The 19192-nt window shown below is 44.8% G+C and overlaps 1 protein-coding gene across 6 annotated transcripts in view; it reads right to left on the reverse strand.

Annotated features, from left to right (window-relative positions):
- The window catches only part of RGS6 (regulator of G protein signaling 6), a 271553-nt gene that overhangs the window by 26604 nt on the left and 225757 nt on the right, over window positions 1–19192 (reverse strand). For all 6 annotated transcript variants that reach the window (XM_027707478.1, XM_027707471.1, XM_027707444.1 and 3 more), the window contains one exon: window positions 14334–14520. In XM_027707478.1, coding sequence (XP_027563279.1) covers window positions 14334–14520 — 187 coding nt within the window. The remainder of the gene's footprint in view (window positions 1–14333; window positions 14521–19192) is intronic.

A 19192-nucleotide genomic window follows, 5' to 3' on the forward strand; every position in this document is an offset into this window, starting at 1 on the left:
ACTCCTCACGTACAGCATTGCCATAAGATTTCACATCCAGCTGTGGGACATTTGTTCTATTTCTGCAGGATACCATGAGCCAAGTATGCCCTAAGACAAGAGAAGGAAAAATAATACACATCGTGCATATGGTTGTCAAAAGGTTTGTATTTCTCTGGTGTGAATAAGGATTCTCAACATCAGTTCTCTCCTAAATACTTCAACTAGCAGAACCTCAGGACTCAGTTGGTTTAAACCCAACCAGTTTACCTGTACTGTTATTTCTTAAGGTTTCCAAGGAGACTCCATGTCCTCCTAATGAGTTCTTTATAATTATTGGTGAAAAGCCCCTGCCTAACTATGTGATTTTCCAGGACCACAAGGAGACTGATGAGTAAGTGGGGTAGCCCATCAATAGTAAAGGGCCGGAGGGGTCTCCAGAGCCTTCTTCCTCTTAGTGGTCCTCATTGCAGCAGCCAGCACATGGAGGGTGCTGGTGGGAGGGTGTGCTGAGGTGGGCAGGAAGGTGCTGTGGGGCTGAGGTGCTGCGGGGCTGGTGGGTGACAGGGCTATTTCTATTAACCTTTTGCTAGACATGATTAATTTTTTTACTGTCTTTGGACTTGAAATGGTTTCTTTCCCCATGGTCAGACAACTGGGTCTGCTCTGAAACACAATGACAACATATTTGGCAAATAACATACAGCTTTCATTGCCACACAGACAGAAGCAAAGGAGAACACGCCAGGCTGGCCATACAACCTGCCTGCATGCCAGCGACAACTATCATTCTTGCTCATGTCAAGACAACTTCATGTATTTGACCTTAAAACAGTATAAACTCAGTATCCGGTGGCGAGAATGGGAAAAAATTGATTCAATCCCGAGATGAAATAAACCACAAGGTGACTTCGTAACAGAAGCCCTTCCCTGAAACAGGACTATTGCACCACCACAGCCCTACTGCCACTGCAGTTGGCTAATTGGTTTGAAGCATTTTCTCTGCTTTTCACATCTTGGAACCACTGAGCAGCAATACCGGTACCTTTCAGCTGTTCACCAAAGATAAAATCAAACAGGGAATAACTATTCCTAGGCTTTGAATGCTAATGAAGGAAGAAGGTTGGGCATAGGAAAAGGAGGGATTATGCATAGCTTCAGAAGCAAACTTTAGTGCTTAATTGTAAGAATTCAAAGGGCTTGCTTTGAAGAAGCTCTGGACTGGAGGCGTGAATGATACATGACACTGCATTTCTGAAGCACCTACTGGAAGTCTGAGCCAGTTGCTCAGGTCAGCAAAGACTGCCTTCCAATTTGCAACAGTACAGGACAGCTTACATTGCTGCAGCCAAAATTCCCACTGAGACTGCACCATAAAGATTCCTGCTAAAATTGTGGTTGCGGTGTGTGTTGAGTCCACTTACACAACAAATCTAGCTGCAGGATGGGAAATGCCAGTGGCTGTGACACTTGTTTTAATATTTAGCCTACCCTGTTCTTTGCCACCAAGCTATTTACTGCTATACTTTCTAGAATCTGCAACTTTCTAGGGAGAACCTACAGCTAGGGTTTAGCAGCTCCTCATTTCATAAACACATTGAAAGCTACTGGAGGTCTAGCAACTGGCCATATTCAGTGGAAGTTCAAGCAATGGGCATATCAACAGAGGTGCAGGTTTGGATATAGTTACTCTGTGCAACTTGTACAAATTGGCTTGTCCTCCTCTCTTATGGATTTTTACCTCACTTTGGATCATTGCAACCCACTGGTCTCTCACTTTTTATTTTACTGAGGAGCTGCTTTTGTTCCATCTCTTCATCACATGATGGAATGGAAGGACACCCTCATTAAAGACTGAAATTTCCCAGTGCAGCCAGCAACTCTAGCGATGCACTTAATACACATGCGTGATCTCCTTGACGTACCTGACACTGCTGGCAAGAAATCTGAGCCTTTCCATCCTTATGCTGAAATAACTTTCCATTTTGTAACATTTTTTACATGGTAATGAGCTCACTATTGCTGGTTCCCTGAATACACAAAGTAAATGCACTACTTGTATTATTTTTAAAAGTGCAGCTGCAGCTCTGGACATTACTTGCAATGCAAGCAGTCTGGCCAGAATTACCACTGCATCACTTCTTTACAAGTGCCATGGGAAGTTCCTGTGCCCCATCTGCACAAGAGCAGGAGAAACACTTCATCTAGGCAGTGTAGCCTCTCCCAGCCATTGCTGGATACTGGTTCCCAAGTAGGGCTCGGACTTGAAGCTCCCTGCTCTAGCCTTAAGACAGCAATCCTTTAGGGAGTCATGTTGCAAAACCAAGAATTTAAGACAATCATCTAACAGAATTGCCCAAGTGATCTATTAAACCATCAAGCTACCAAGGTAGGTTATAAAGTCAGATAAAAAGCAGAAAAAAATAAGTCTGTCAAGATTTAGCCAGGAGTTGACAGGCATCACGTGTCCCACTGGTCTCCCCTGCAACCTTGCCAGCTATTTCTGAGCAGCAAGCTGCCATCTCAGGTCACTGCAGTGGCAGTTGCACGTGGAGACAGGGGCTGACTTGACATGTGAGAGCAAGCCCTGGTGAGCTGACTTTCTGAGCTGACCGGTCACTTGGTCCCTCACCCAACGTGCTGTTGATGAGTGCTGGCTGTACTGATGTTCCCCTGCGACAATAGATGTACGTATGGAAATGTCAATCTAACATGGAGGGTGACATAAGAACTTGCTTTTGTAAGTACAGTGGATTTCATCTCCAGGAAGCAAACACTTCCCTTACAAGACTCCTGCAAGCAGTGCAGGTTTGTTGTCAAACATCCCCATGACCGTTGTTTCCCAGTTCTTGAACCAAGTCAACAGAGGCAATGGGATCTACTTGCGTCTCTTCTTGAGAAAAAGGCAGACCCCTTTTGTGTTTTATGCACCTTAATCACATCTCCTACATGGTGGGAAGAAATATGCAGTAGTGCTGAGGGCTGTCCAGCTCCATCAAGCATATTCTCTATACCTAGTCTTCTATCATGAGAGTTACACTTCAGACAGCATAACCATTCCACATGCCATCACCATTGCATGATATAAAGGAGAACAAACAGTACATTTTAAAGGGGGAAATGTTGTCCCTTCTAGAAAACAAAGGAACCAACCAGGTAAATCACAAAAAAATTAGTTTCTACACTTATGAGAAACCAAGAGGAAATCCCACCCCTGACAGCTGACAGCTTTAAGTGCAGGGAAATAAACCCTGATGAGGTTCAGGTTCTCTTGACTATTTTCCTTCCACAAGCTTTACCTTTGGAAAGAGATGAAGGACAAGCTTTGTAAATTTTTCCTGATGAGAGGGGAAAGGGGGAGGAAAAAATAAAGTAAGTTTGCAATCCAGACAGGAATGTGGGAGGTGGTTGAGATAGCAGAAACTGTCTCAAAGCTGCACCTGCTTCAAATCAATATGCTGCTATGTGATCTCAGGTCTCTCTTCCCCCTCACAGTCAAAGCACAATAACCTTGGGGAGGGCACTGCTGCCAGATAAGCAAGACCTTGGGAACACTCAAGAAAAATGTGGGAAAAAACCTGATAATAAAAAAACCCCAAACATCTGACTTGCCCAAAGTGCCTGGCAGATCCCAGGAATCATGTTCTCTATTAAGAATGTTGCTTTTTAGCAGAAAATCTTGATTCTTCCCTCTGAGTCGTGTATATGAGACAAGAAGAGAATTGTTGGTTAAACACCCATTCCTAATCCCACCTGTATCTTACCCACTACGACATTTTGTGACAGGCTTGGGACATTTGGAAGTTGTGAAAGCCAAGCACAATTTTCTCTTGAACTCTGAATACCAGCTAGATTCCAGAAAGCCCTTAAATTTGAACTTGCTGATATAAATTTTTCCCTGTTTGTGCTTAAACACAGCTGCAAGCTTTAGATGATGAGGGGGAATAAGAGGAAATGGCAATTTCTTTGCTCACTTCAAGCACAGGTTTCCCATTTAGCACATTTATGAAACAGATCATCTGAAGTGCCATCATACAGCATGTACAGGACAACCAAAGGATCAGGGCTAGCCAGCACGAGTATAGAAAAAGCAGGTCCTGCCTCACCAAGCTGATTTGCTTTTATGACCAGGTGACCTTCCTAGTGGATGAGGGAAAAGCTATGGATGTAGTCTACCTGGACTTCAGTAAAGCCTCCAATACTGTCTCCCACAGCATTCTCCTAGAGAAGCTGGCAGCCCATGCCTTGGAAAGGTGCATTCTTTCTGGGCTAAAAACTGGCTAGATGGCTGGGCCCAGAGCGGTGGTGAATGGAGTTACATCCAATTGGTGGCCGGTCACTAGTGGTGTCAGCCGTGTTAAATGTCTTTATCGATGATCTAGATAAGGGGATTGAGTGCACCCTCAGTCAGTTCACAGATGACACCAGACGGGGTGGGAGTAGGAAGGCTCTGCACAGGGATCTGGACAGGCTGGATAGATGGGCCAAGGCCAATTGTATGAGGTGCAGTAAGGCGAAGTGCCAAGTCCTGCACTTCAGTCACAACAGCCCCATGCAGTGCTACAGGCTTGGGGAAGAGTGACTGGAAAAAGACCTGTGGGTGTTGGTCAACAGCCAGCTGAACACAAGCCAGCAGTGTGCCCAGGTGGCCAAGAAGGCCAATGGCATTGTGGCCTGTATCAGAAATAGTGTGGCCAGCAGGACCAAGGAAGTGATTGTCCCTTTGTACTTGGCACTGGTGAGGTCGCATCTCGAGTCCTGTGTCAGTTTTGAGTCCCTCACTACAACAGACATTGAGGTGCTGGAGTGTGTCCAGAGAAGGGCAATAAAACTGGTGAAGGGTAGAGAGAGTAAGTCATATGAGAAGCGGCTGAGTGAGCTGGAGTTGTTTAACCTGGAGAAATGGAGGTTCAGGGAAGACCCTATCACTCTCTACAACTACCTGAAAGGAGGTTGTAGCAAGATGTGGATTGGCCTCTTCTCCCAGGCAACCAATGACAGGACAAGAGGAAAAAGCCTCAAGCTGCACCAAGGGATGTTCAGAATGGACATCAGGAAGAATTTTTTCACTGAAAGGGTGGTTAAGCATTGGAACAGGCTACTCAGGGAGATGGTGGAGTCAGTATCCCAGGAAGTGTTCAAGAAATTAATGGACATGGCACTTAGTGCTTTTAGTTGTCATGGTGGTTTATCGGTCAAAGGTTGGACTCAATGACCTTGAAGGTATTTTCCGACTTTAATGATTCTATGATTCTATTCTATGATTTTTAGCTCATTCTGGAGGGTTTACACTAAGGTTAGATAGCTGTTGAGATTCACTTGAGCTCCAAGGGTTCACTTTGCCCTTCGCAAACTGGTCATAAACCATCTTGCTGTAGCTATCCCACTAACATCTTTTGGATTGTTTTGGAGCACTCCTTCACCCCGTCATCAACAACTGGTATTAACTAGTAAGAGCTGATTTGGATACTCCTTTGTATTGCAAGCATGCAGACACCAGGAGCTGCCCCTCTGGCCAACTGCAAGGGAGATTTGCAGCATGTCAGACAAATCCATTAGAAGAAAAGCCCACAAGCAATGTAAAGCAGTAGATTAAACAACTAAATAAATAACAGCATACTGCAATGAATGTTAATGTTTGTTCTACCTGTATGCTGGGCACTGGGGAGGAATTTACTGCAGATTCACACATGAGAGACTGGTGCCTGAGTGAAGGCCTTGTGTTCTTTGCCGGAAAGGATGGCAACAGATGCCAGCTGAGAACGTGCCTGGGGTTGACTTTTGGAAGAGTTGTCTCTATAGCACAAAGAGGACGTGGGTAAGGAGAAAACAGGGAGATGCTTTTCTGAGCACACGGTGTGCGACTGCTGCACCTTCCAATTAGATTTGGCAGCAGCCTAGTGCCTGTCTGTCGGCACCTCCACTCTGCACAGACATCTGTGGCAGACGAGCTGAGGTTAACCCGTGCCAGCACACGTGCACACTGCAGTCAGCAACACCTACAATCCAAGGGTTGTTGGAGACATGTCCTGTTCACTGTGTTGTACTGTTCCTAGCTCATCCTCAGGAATCCTGTCTGACCACCAGGACCCCCTACCACACCACCACCTGGATCTTCCAAAAAGCCAAAGAAAGGAAAGGAGATCTACTCCTCTTTAGCAGTTACTTGTGCCACAACTGAATGCAACACTTTTTAGGAGCAATTATGATAAACTGCATTTAGCCTATCTGATGGTGCTAAAATGTACTTTAGAGAAAGCAGGAAAAATTGCTGCACCAGCTCTGGAAGCCAAAGTAGTTGATAGCAGGCACAGTTGAGATGAGGCAAGCAGTGAATAAGTGCAGAAGAGACCTTCATATTTGCCCTGACTGAACTTGATGGGAAAACGCCAGGGGTGGGGGGAGGAGGCAGGGAAACACATTTGTTTTAGTCCAATTCCCCTTAATGTCTCCAAATCCCCACTAAGAATGCTTCTGGATCTGCTTGTTCTGGTTCCTGCATTTAGGATTTCACTCTTCTCAAAAATACCGTACTGCCTGTTTTGAGCTGCCTGCCTGCATTAACCAGGACCACCTCCCGTCCTGAAGCCTCTCTGGTACCCGGCAGTGCTGCCATCTAGCAGGGCCAGGGGTGACTGGGCGCTCTGACTGCTGCGACAGTGCAAGGCTTTCCTTAATTTACTGTTTGGAAAAGAAATGCTTCAGGTTGGTAAAAGGCACATAAGGGTCTTGGCCTAAGCATGAATTGCTCTGGAAAATCTGAGCAATATCTTTTTTTCCCACTCTCAAGTATTTAAGGGACACGATAATTTACATCCACAGTTTTAGCTGGTACCTTTTCTTCATACTCAACCAAGTTGCTTCTGCTACTAAATTAAAAAAAAGATGAATAATTATACTGTAATATAGACTAACCTCCCTGCTAAACTAAAAAGCATAAAACCTCTTTTCAGGCCACAAAAGAAATTACACTGGGTTGAAGGCACAGGAACATAGTAAAAAGAACCTGAGCAAGCAGGATAACTGTAAGCAACGAGAGCTCATTTTGAGTAATACACAGAAATCCTTTGTTTAGCCCTGTAGATACATAGTTGGAAACGCAGTGTAAATCTTTCATGGAAAAGCGCATTGATAAAATAACACATAAATTTAGCTATGGCTCCTCTATAAATTGATGAGACAACTGGTTTGCTTCACATCTTCAAACACACAAATGGGAGGGCAGAGCTGCCGGGGGTCCATGGCAGACGCGGTGCAGAGGACTAGAAGCAAAGGGTTGTTGAGTGCCATGCAGTTCAGGGGGCAGCCTGGTACTGCAGGAGGATTTAGTCCTAAATATAGCAAGGGCTATCCTGGGAGACAAGAGTGGGCTGCCGGGAGTCTAACACCATATGAGCAGCTTTAGGTTTTGAGAACAATGATCGTGGCTAAGAGGCTGATTCTCTCAATATGGGCCAAATCCTGCTACTGGCAAAAAGCCCAAGTGAAAAGGTTTTGGCTGGGGGGAGGGGACAACCTCCTGCAGCATTTGGGAGACCGGCATTTCTTTTCCAAACAATACAATATGTAGGAGTTGCAGCAACAAAGATAGAGTTTTTCACTCCTATGCATGCTGTGGTACAGCTATGAGATGTAACTACTTAACCTTTTGGTCAACACTCTGAAACTTGCAGGCTGTCTGCAGCTTCCTCTTTGTTTTCTCTGTAGAAAATTCTGCCAAAAAGATTAACTGTGCCATGGAGAGGAACATGCAGAATCCCTCATGCAGCAGAAGGAAATTCTATTGCAGTTGGGCAGTCTATGTCCCATAGGAGATGGTGACAGAGCAGGATACAACCCTACAGAAACAAGCAGGATACAGCTTCTGAGTAAAGGTGGCTATGCCGAGATAGGGAACACCAGCCCTGCTTGGATGCCTACCTAGAGAACACGAGTTGGATATACAGACAGTTTTCCATGCCTCATCAACATCTGGGCTGTAAGATATCTGCTGCTGTATCATCTTGGACTGCCTTTAAATGGTTGAGCCTAAGCTGTTGAAGCCTAAATGTGTATCGAAATCTTATAACTGCCAATAAACTCCATCCTGACAGCCCACACTCATACCTGCTGTGGGTTGAGAAAGGAAGATGTGAAATGCATTGCTGATAAATCTTCCCAGGGACTTTTGTTTTAATTTTTAATTAGAAGTGTGAACACTTAAAGAGCTAACAACCCCTTAATAAAATTAAAGACCACAGTGTTCCTGCAGCACATGGGTTTGGCAGGAAGGGACCATATCCCCATCATCCATTAGAATTGGACTCCTGGAGTCCTGGCTTCTTGATTAGAAAAGGATGCACTTGCAAGCACTTTCACTGCCTATCTGGGAGAAACAGAATAGCATCAGCAGCTTCCTGACCTGAAGAGGAAATGTTCTTGCTCTGGATCTGACATGCAGTTGTTTCTTGCTTTCAAGAAGCACAATGCACACTACTGGCACAAAAGTCCCAGAGTCTGAGTGCTGAATTCAATATTTTAAGCAAGCCAGAGACTCCCATGTAATCCATTTAAAGTTATTTTTTGAGGGCACACTGAGGCACTGTTAATGCTCATGCATGTAGTTCTAGACAGCTTGGCAGGATCAGCACCCTGAATAACAGGCAGACTATTGTCCTGTGGGAATACGCTGACTGTTCTTGTCACCCCATTCCCATGATCTTTCATTTGGAGAGATCTGCTGCCTTCTGTCTGTGTGTGCAAGGAAAGAGCTCACCCGTGACTTTTTCCTGGCTCTTTTTCTGCTTGTGTGTGACAGAAGGGCATAGCATAGACAGTAGTTTGATCCCTGATGCCTTCAGAGACAGAAAGGCTGGATGTTAGATGTTTTTCATAGAACATGACTACTAAACCACAAATTAAAATGGAAGGTAAAAGATAAAAGAAGTAGTTTCTGATGTGCAGTGCATAGGTACATTTCAAAAAAAACAAGAAAACCCCAAAACAAAACAGGAAAGTAATAACACAGAGTGTCTGCTCCTATGTAAATCTCTGCTTCAAGTCTTTTGTTTCCTGCTTTGTGCAGAATCAGACACACCACATAAGCCTCCACCATCACCTTCCTGGTTTTGCTCCAGACACCTAACTGTTCTTCTGGCTTTATTTGTGGGGCTCTTGATTTTAGATTCTGTTTGGTTGTAGGTTGTTTTGTGAAATCCACAAAGGAAGGAGCTTGCATTTTTGCTTCTAAGTGTAACAAATACACAACTGTGAGACTTTGCGTGTTTTCTAGAGTCACCATAAACCAAAGACAACTGGAGTGCAGTGTAAGAATAGATTTTCTCCTCCAGTCCCACAGAATCAGAGCAAAGAGGAAGAAGAGAATAAATGTCAAGTCCTTGTGCACTCCCTAACCTCCACAGGAAGGTCCAGGATGTCAGAAGCTTCCAGGAACCCTGGGCACACCATCCACGTATAAATACTGATGCAGTGCAGCAGTGCTTTCAATTCCCTGTAGTGCAGGTGCCAGCAGCACTGAGCAGCACTGGCTCAGGTGGACTTGAGCCCCCTTTGCATGAAGAGCACCTGGGTCTGCCCCATACTCCCTTGCTGGCTGCCTGCACTGCCAACCGGAGCTGCTTTGCTGTTATCCTGATTCTCCATCCTTAGTCACCATCCTTTACAGGCGTGCATGTAACTGGGGTGACTGGACAAAACTTTAAGAAAATAGGAATAATGTTTTGTCAAGTTCTTACGTGAAAGATGATACAGACACACAATGAACAATTATTTCCACAATTTCCTTCCATGCTGTGATTTTGCTCAAGACCTACAAAGAGTTCTGTATGCCCACTGAATAGGCACCAGACACACACTACTCTATATGCTTGCCTTCACATCCTGTGCATGCTTGAAAAGACAAAGTCAGGAGAAGAAAAGTCACCCCTCATTTTCCCTTCTTGGTAGAAAACGACATTCCACTTCCAAGAGATCTTTGCTTAAACCTGGAGTTTGGTTTTGAATTCAACAGGATCCTGTCAAGTTCTGTCAACACTCCCAGCTTCCTGACCAAACCAGAATGCGAGATGATGACTGCTCACTGATGAATCCTGCAAGGACTCGTATCTCTATCACAGTTCCAGAAAAAACTGAACCAACACCAGGGACAGCTGAGAGCATGAACTGGGCCCAAATCTCAAATCTCAGACTATGTTTACAGAAGAAATTTTTTACAATGAAGGTAGTGAAACACTGGAACAAGTTGTCCAGAGAGGAGGTGGATGCCCTATCCCTGGAAACATTCAAGGTCAGGTTGGACTCTGAGCAACTTGATGTAGTTGAAGATGTCTCTGCTCATTGCAGGGAGTTGGACTAGATGAAGGTGCATTCCAACCCAAATTATTCCATGATTAATATCTGGGACAGGTACATTTCTGGTTTAAGCTGTCTGCAGTTTGACACTATGGTCTAAATTTGTTCTGGAATTAGCCAAGGATCTGCAAAGTACAGTTAAAATCCCTAGCTGAGCCTTGATTAGAACTGAATTTCCCTGTATCATCCTCACAGAAACATTAGCTGATTAGTTCAGGTAAAAGAATGTCAATCTAAAACTATTTTATTTATTAAAGAATAAAAATAAACAAAGAAAACAGGAAAGCAATTCCAAAGACACCTTACTCTAGAGTACCTGGCTCTGAAGCCTACCAATAAACGCAGACTAAATGTCCCACAAAACATTACTATGAGGATACATAATGCATTCTTGTGATACTAGCTCTCAACACCAAGGGACTGAGAAAAGGATTAAAGACTTTCTGAAGGCAGAAAGACTTTTCAGGGGAGGCATGGAGATGCTTGACGGGGATACAAGGAGAATGGCTAAAAAACTAATAACGTGTTGTACAGATAAGCCATAATTGTCACACTCACAGCTCTATGTTTCCATGCTAAAGATGAATTACTTTGGCTGTCAGCAGCTTCATTAGCCAAAAGAGACTATTCAGATGGACCCAAACCTATTTACTTTCCAGAGCTGGCAGTGCCTGCTTCATATTGCAGGGCCCCACATTGGTTGTTCAGTGATGCTGATAACTCCTGTGGGAGCTTACATCTTGCTAAGTACTTCACTGTTTAATTGAACTGACCTTTCCTTACGGTGCCCCTTGTATTAAAAGCTGCTTTACTCCCCAGTGAAAATGGTTTGATAATCATAATATTTTACTCAGAGGACAGTTGTTTAAGAGCAGAAAATAATCAGCTAAATTGGTAGGCTCTCCTCTGGAGCAGCCCAGCACTAAAATGACAAAAGGTGCTGCAGATCAAGAGAACTGGCAGAGCTGATGATCAGGACAGAGCTACGAGTTGTGTTGTGCTGCTTGAGGATCGGGAACGCCAACAAACTGGAGAGCTGGGGGAGGTGACTGCAGGCTGAGCGAGTACAGCATGCTCTGCTCAGAGCCCAGGTGTGCTGGCACGGCTTGAGTGGGGCATGGGATGGGCAATGCCACTTGTGGGAGACACAGCAAGAGAGACAGTTCTGTGCAAGCACAGACCTGGTGCAGGACTGCAGAGTGCAGCAGCAGTGAGGGATACACAGCAGGGCAAGTATCTTAAGCTGAGATGGGGAAATGGCAAAACAAACGCTTCTGTGGTACAGGAATCCATCTTAGAGGTCTGTCTGAAATAATAAATGCATATCAAATTCAGGTTTGGATTAGGAGCCCTTTGAGGATTGAGATTTGGAGATGAGATTTTCTTAAACAGAGGAACCATTTGCTTTCAGACCATTAGTGGCGTGGGAACAAAGAGGTTTGAAGTGAGAGGCATGTTTGCCTGGAGCCCCCTTTTCTCCCTGTTTTCTTCTCCCTACTTGTCTTACCAGATGGTTGAACAGCATCTGGGATAGCTCTTTGGGGCTTGCAGCCAAGGTTGTGCAAAGAAGCACATCCATGTAGACGTAGCTGGAAACACAATGTAAATCTTTCATGGAAAGGCACAATGATAAAGCACCTGATAACAGACAATTCTTTGTTTTCAACTTACTGTGATAATGCATTTGCTCACTTCAATGTGCTCTGCTACACCTTCTCCTTCCCAAGGACAGCAATGTGTTCATTTCCAGAGCTTTTTATACAGAATTGGCATTTTGTGGGTCTCTCAAATCAGGACTAGAGTGCTACATCACCTTCTCCTATTTTTTCACTGCAGGAGTAACAATTTTTTTTTTTAGTTCAGCTAACATTTTTCTTTCCTCTTAGTGTCTCAGAGTTGCAGGCATTCAAAGAATGTTCTGTTGAGTAAACTAAATTTTTTCTTGTTCTTTATTTACAACATTTCAGTTGTTTTCCTCCTTGTGCTAAAGCTACACAGGACAGGACAACACTCATATTTTCTCTCCAACTGTGAGTGTTTTGACTGGTTGTGTCTGATTGAGTCCCTAGGAATGTGGGATGTGTGGGAGCTCCCATGGGCTCCTGGTGCCAGGGTGCCAAGATAAGGCAGCTGCTGCAGATTTGTAGACAAGAGCCTCCAAGGCGGCAGGGGTGAGCTGGGGGAGACACCAGGACAGTACCTGGGAGATTCAGAGTGCGCTGGGGTGACCTACATTGGGTCCTGTGAAGTAGATGTGCAAAAAAAAAAATGTCCCCTCTCCTGGATGAGCCAGTAAAAGTCCATATTGCTCCAGCTCTTTCAGGGCACTACATCCTTCAGCAGTGTCCTGCTTCTTCCTGCTTTTGTTAGATAGATTTCTCAGCTATCTGATCAAGCAGTCACAAACAGCTTGCTTGGCCTTTGGAGAGTTACCAGAAGTCCACTGCACATGAAGGTAACTGGGCTCACCTTCCATTGAGCTACCCTCTCTTGGCATAGACTCAGTCTCCAAGACGACCACAGCTGGGTCTGAAGGTATACCTTTGCCTCATACTTCTGTGTCCGTGAACCATAACAAATGAATTGAGGACATCTGTCAGCATAAGAATCCCCTGAAATAAAATTTACCCAAGGATCTAAAATTGCTGTTTAACTGCAAGGGCTCCAGCTTGATTTTATCAACTTCCCTTTAAATGGCAATTACATTGTGAACTGATCAGTTCAAGCCTAAATCCTCTGTGTCTTCTTTTAACTAAATACTCATTGTCTAAATATCCTTCTTACTCTTAGTACTTCGACTTACCAATTTAATCAATTCCCCCATTATTCACCTATCTGCTCAACCCTGCATTTTGCCAAAATCATTTTTTTCAGGAGTTCTTGCTCATTATACTGCCAAGCAAAGAATACATCTTAGCCAGAATGTTTTCATACTCCTGTATTTCTCAGCTTAAAAAGGACATTTAAGTCGCTTGATATTCACAGGAGATCTCCTTGAAACTTTGCGTACATTCCTTCTATTCTGGCCCCAAGGAGCAAGACTGCATTCAGGAAAATACAGTAAATGATGCTGGTTTGAAAAATTCATTGCCTAACCTTGTATAAGAGGTCCACAACATCTCCCCTGAGATGGAAATATTTTGTTAGTGGAGTATTTTGAAGAACTGCCTTTGAATGCCAATTAAAAAATCCCCCAAAAAACAGAACAGAAATTCTTTTAATTTGCTGTTAGTTTTACTATATGCTTTTAAAAAAATGATTATGAGGAAGATATATTTTATGTGTGTCCCTGGTAATATTTGTCAAATGATCCCTTCTTCCTTTTTCTTTTATAACAATTACAAAATTGTATTTTCACTTTCTCAGAAGGTTATGGAGCTTTATCCTTGCTTGTAACAGTTTTTTTTCAAATTATCTATTTTCCTAAAGGCATTTTCCCTGTACAGTTTATCTGTAAAATTTCCCTGAAAAATCTGGGGCCCTTAGGAGGGAAGGATTAAGCTCACTATGTTGCCTACTGTCCTATCATTACTCTAAGGCATTGTCTGGTGGACAAATTTCTTGCTGTGTTGTAGGGAGCTGCTGCATTTGGGATTTGATGGGGGAATATAATTATCTATAAGTAAATAAATGATAGAAAAAGAGTATTAGCCTGGATTTTGATATGATATCAGGCATTCTGTAAATATGTCTGAATTCAGTGACAGGGAGTACAGAGAGACAAACTGAACTTTATAGCACTCTTTCATCTTTGCTTTTTCTGAGACATAGCTCCAGCCTGTAGTGCCTTGCAGACTTGTAGATTTTGGAACATTTGTTCCCAGAGGAGCATTAGCCTGTTGTAACAGATAGATTCAACGAAAATATCATTTACCCAGCTTGAATAGATATCCTCAAAGTCACTTCAAACTGTGCATCTCCTTTACTTACAAGTGAGCAGTGACAATGTGATAGTGGAATATCACAGTAAAAATGAGAGTAGTTCTATAAAACCAAAATCAAACCTGTGCATCTTCATATGTATATCTCCCTGGGTCTTTGACATTTTGGCTTGTTTTCTCATAGCTGTGGGAATCCAGGTTGATAGCACTTTGGGCCCCAGGAGCTAGAAACTCTTGCCAGATTTCTTCCACTCTGGTAGTTACATCCTGTAGAGGTTGTTTCTTGAGATCTTGGACAGCCAACCAAAACCTGTACTAGGCAAAAATTAAAAGGGCAGAAAAGAGAAAAAGATAGAAAGCTAGGAAAGACATTGTGAATAAGCCTCCCAAGGGCAGACTCCCAAAATACAGACACAGAACCTAATCTTGCATCTATCAGAATTCACAGAAGACTCTCCATTTAGCATGATTTCAGGGGAAAAGTGTGGTGTACTTTACACTTTAAGATGTGACACGTTCTTATTCAAAGTGCTCCTGCAGAAGTGTCAGATTAGGTATGCAAACAGGAAACCTCCAGAGCCAGGCAGGTGGAGTAGGGGAGTAGGCTCTGCCTCCCACAGCCCCACTGCAATGTGCCAATGTGCTGGTCATTCCTGCCTGCAGGATCAGTCATCCAGAGGGGATGCAAAATGCAAAACAAACTTAATATTCATATCATTTCCAATGTGAAGTTGTAGCAATGGCACTTAGAGAAACCTTTTTTTTTAAAATATATTACTTGTAAACTGACCAGCATTCAGATGGATGCCATGGGAAGAGATCAGAGAATCATAGAATATGCTGAGTTGGAAGGGACCCATAGATGAATCTTGTCATGGCCATACTCCAATTTTCTTGACTAGGCCATGCTTACGGACTAAAATGAGTTCATAAACATTGAGAAGATAATCTCTTTCATGGCTAAGGGCATAATCCACATCTTGATCTGTGAAACCAAAGGCCAGAGAGTATTTTTGTAAGAGTGACATGCATGTCTTTTACCCTAGGAAAAAGAAAAGGCATTTTGTTGGCGATGCTAATTTTATTTATCGTTGACAGAAATATGCTCTTTCAGATGATTAATTCAGAAGATGCATGGCACCCAGCAGCGTTTTGTTTTGGTTAACTCTATCTTCCAGCAAGAAGGTATCTCTGGGGGTTATCTGCCGTGGGTATCCAGGTCCTACAACCGTGCTGAACAGGTACAATAGTGCTCTGGAGGGAGTGCGGAGGGCTACAGGGCAAATAGGTACAGAAGGGACCTTTGCAGCCACCTGCAATAACCAGCCCTTTCCTAGTCCCTGACAAAGAAGCCCATTGTCCAGGGATGACAAGGGCAGGGTTCATCTTGGCTGTCACTGTCCTGCACTACTCTTATGCACTCACCCCTGCTTGGCAGACTGTGCGGCAGGGACAGGTTTTGTCTGGGTCACTGCTTGTTCAGGGCACCTGCAAGAGCTACACAACTTAGAAAATCCTTATAAACCAGCTGAACTTTGACTGAAATCCTGATTTCTCACCCCGAATGATTCAATGGTGCCAGCGTGCTGCCACTAAGGCAAATGTTCCTCCATGGTGGAAGGAGGAAGATACAGACTTTCCCAAACAAAAACCCTGATGGCAGTGAGGGTGGGTGGAGGAGCCAGCAGTCTTGTGACTCCTGTGCTGTTTCTGACACTCAGAAACTCACTCACTTCCCTACTGACTGCAGGCAATACCTAACCACCCTGGAAACAGTGGGGTTATCGCAATCAAATGAGGCCACGAACCCATTTAGTCTGGTCACCTACATGCAATAGAGGGAAACAGTCGATTGGGGAAAAAAAAGACATCCACACTGCATGCAAGGCCAGGCTAAATCCTCCTTGCCTGTCCGCTGCTTCTCCCCTACCATGAGAAGGCCAAATGTCACAGCCCTGACCCACCCAAGCCAACTCCTTCATATGGTTTTCCCATCTCCCTGGCAGGCTGTCAGTAAAACGGACTGGGGTACACTCAGATGCAGTATCAGTACTGTGGAGTCACGTACTTGTGGTGCTCACATAGTGACATTTGGTTTTATAAACTGAAACAAAGTATTTGGGGTTGGCACAGGGGTATGCATGGTTGGTCCTTTTCCATCTATGAGATGTTAAGTGCACCTGGTGTCCTGCTTTGTTATTTGAACTGTGACACCCCACTTATCACATGCATGCAGAGAGTAAAGAGTAGCACTCACACTGCAATAATCTGATGCCATATGTGGCTTCTGTTACTTGAAAATATTTTATCATTCAATTTCAGATGCAATGGGAACATGTGAATGTAGAAAAGGCATAGGAGAAAAGATGCTAATCATTGCAGAGTAGCTGGGACACTTCAGACAAACATTTGGCTATAGAGAATGTTTTCTGCTGGCTTATCTTCTGCCCTTAGACTCAGGAAGGCGGGCTGGGAAATCACACTCGTGAGAGAACTGGGAACGCTGTGAAATGACAGCTTGCCAGAACAGGAGCACCATCCATTTTAATAACCATTTGGCTCAATCTGAAAACCAACCAACCAGACCAACCTGACAGTAACAAGAACAAGCTCTTTTTACTGCAAGCAATTGTGAGTTCATGCCCAAGGCTGGATGTCCTCTTCAAGGCAAAGGGGAGTTTTGTCTTGGTAAAAATTTCAAAGCTATTCACTACAGCTGGCATCTGAAAGTCAAGGAACATCAAAGAGAGGCACCCAGTCCCACAGCTTCAACTCTGAGGCAAATTATCTGCCATAAGGATACACGCTGAAACCAATGCATAAGCAGGGCTCCCTATGGGATTTACAGCATTTAAAAGAGAGAACCAGGTATTTCTGTCCAGGAAATGAGCAGACACACAATGACTGTGCTGGAATTTCTGCTCAATTATAAAGTGCAAATGCACTCCCTGAATCACTTCTGCAATTTCTGAAGTGCAAGCCCAACCCCAAGTTCACAAGGAGTTAGAAGATCCTGCATTGCCTTTTCCCCTTCTGTAGGAGACAGATTTCCAGTAGACACCTCTTGCACAGGGCAGGGGAGGATTGAGATGTCCTTGTGCGTCCTCTCCACAGGTACTCTATAAGCAGAGAAGGACTGGCACAGGGAGCCTGTCTGCACAGGAAACAGCAGCATTGATCACAAGTTTTTCGTCCTTTATAAAACAGCATGTAAGGTCTGGCAAAGGCTGATAATATGATGTCCTAGTGTTGTCAGTGGCATAAACCATTCCAGCTGCATCCAGCTTGTAATTAAACTGCTGTCACTCGCAGAAGATATCTCATAGTGGCACTTTATCCTCCACAGCTCCCTTAAGGCACAGAGAGCTCCTGAACCTCAGTACACCTGCTCTGCCTCCCAGCAGAACACTGTAGAATGCTTGGTTACTGCTGTTCACAGATGTCCCTCAGTGAAAAGACTGCTGGGGCAAGACAGGGAAGGTATGTTTTAAAACAATTAATTTTAAAACCTGATCAAGAGGCAAAATATGGATGACTCCAGAGACTGAGGAACAACTGACAAGATAAGGGCAGTATTGTATCCCCTTCTTGGGGGAGGACACGGTCCCTCTGGCTTGACAGTGAAATCACCAAGTCTCGAATAGGAGGCTGGAATCTGAGCTGACACCTCTCATTGCCTCAGCAGCTCCATGTCAGTATCTGGTGCACCTCCTGTTTTGCACCTCTAGCCATTCACAAACCTTGTTCTCACTTCATTCACCAAGAGAAGTATCTTTTGAACATCTCAGTCGGGATGGGAAATAAATGAAAATAATAGGTATAAATCTACATGCAGCTCAGACAGGGGCAATATTCACAGCTTTTTGTTGTTTAACAGCCAGATCCTTGGTACGGTGAGCCTGGCGTGGCCAAGACCAGCAGAAATCTGCCCTCAGTGGGCAAGCTGGGGGCGCAGGGCTGCTGCGAGGTTGTGTGCTGGGGCACAGGAGACTTTCCGAGGCCGCAGTGTCGGTGGGGGCGAGGGCAAGCGTCCCGCAGGCCTCCCCCTCACCGTCCTTCCTCCCCTGCTCTGCTGTGCTGTGCTCTGCTCTCCTCTCCCAAGCCGTGCACCCAGCACCCACAGTGCAAGTCCCTCGTCCTGCTGCCTGTCCGTTCTCTGTGGCTGGAAAGCCCTTTATTCTCTGTATCTGGGCAGCGCCCTTCGCCCGCCGGCGAGCGAACCCGCTCCCGCTGTGCGCTGTGCCCCGGGCCCGGCGCGAGGCCGCCCCGCGCTCCAGCCCCGCGGCCCCCGGCGCGGCCCTGCGGCGGAGCTGCGGCGCCGCCTGCTGGACAGGGGGACCCGCCCGGCCCCGGCACTGCCCGGGCCCCGCGGAGCCGCTCCGGGAGCTTGGGCAGAGCCTGGAAACTGCTCGGGAAACGCTTTTTGTTCAGTAAACTAGGGGCCTGGGGTGTGCGTGTGTGTGTTTACTTAATACACCAGGAAGCTCTCCTCGCTGCCTGAACCTCTCCCTTCCTGATGAAACCTGGAAAAAAGTAATTGGCAACACGTTGTAGCCATTAGGAGTCATGTAAGATATAAACACTTTCTTGCAGGTAAAATTCCATTCTGGCTAACTCCGTTTTCAACATATGCTCACAATCAATAAGGCCCAGACCGCCTGCATCCATGCACCACCAGCTCCACAGCGCATTCCCACAAAGCATCATGTGTTCCCCATTTAGGTCTATAAACAGGTGTGCAGCCTCCTTTTCCTTTGGGTGAAACTCCCATGTCCGATATTCCCACTTTGCTGTGTCTCTTTCCAGTTGACACACTTTGAAGTTGGGGGGAGGGGAATCAATCCATCAGTTAGATGAACATCTCAGGAATCTCAAGATGTCCCAGGAGGTTCCCAGGTCATAAAAAATGTATAATAACTCTCTGATGCCTTTCCTTTTCCTTTCTCCTTTCCTTTCTCCTTTCCTTTCTCCTTTCCTTTCTC

This window comes from Neopelma chrysocephalum, unplaced genomic scaffold (assembly GCF_003984885.1).
Source record: "Neopelma chrysocephalum unplaced genomic scaffold, ASM398488v2 Primary Assembly neopelma1_24, whole genome shotgun sequence".
Taxonomy (NCBI): domain Eukaryota; kingdom Metazoa; phylum Chordata; class Aves; order Passeriformes; family Pipridae; genus Neopelma; species Neopelma chrysocephalum.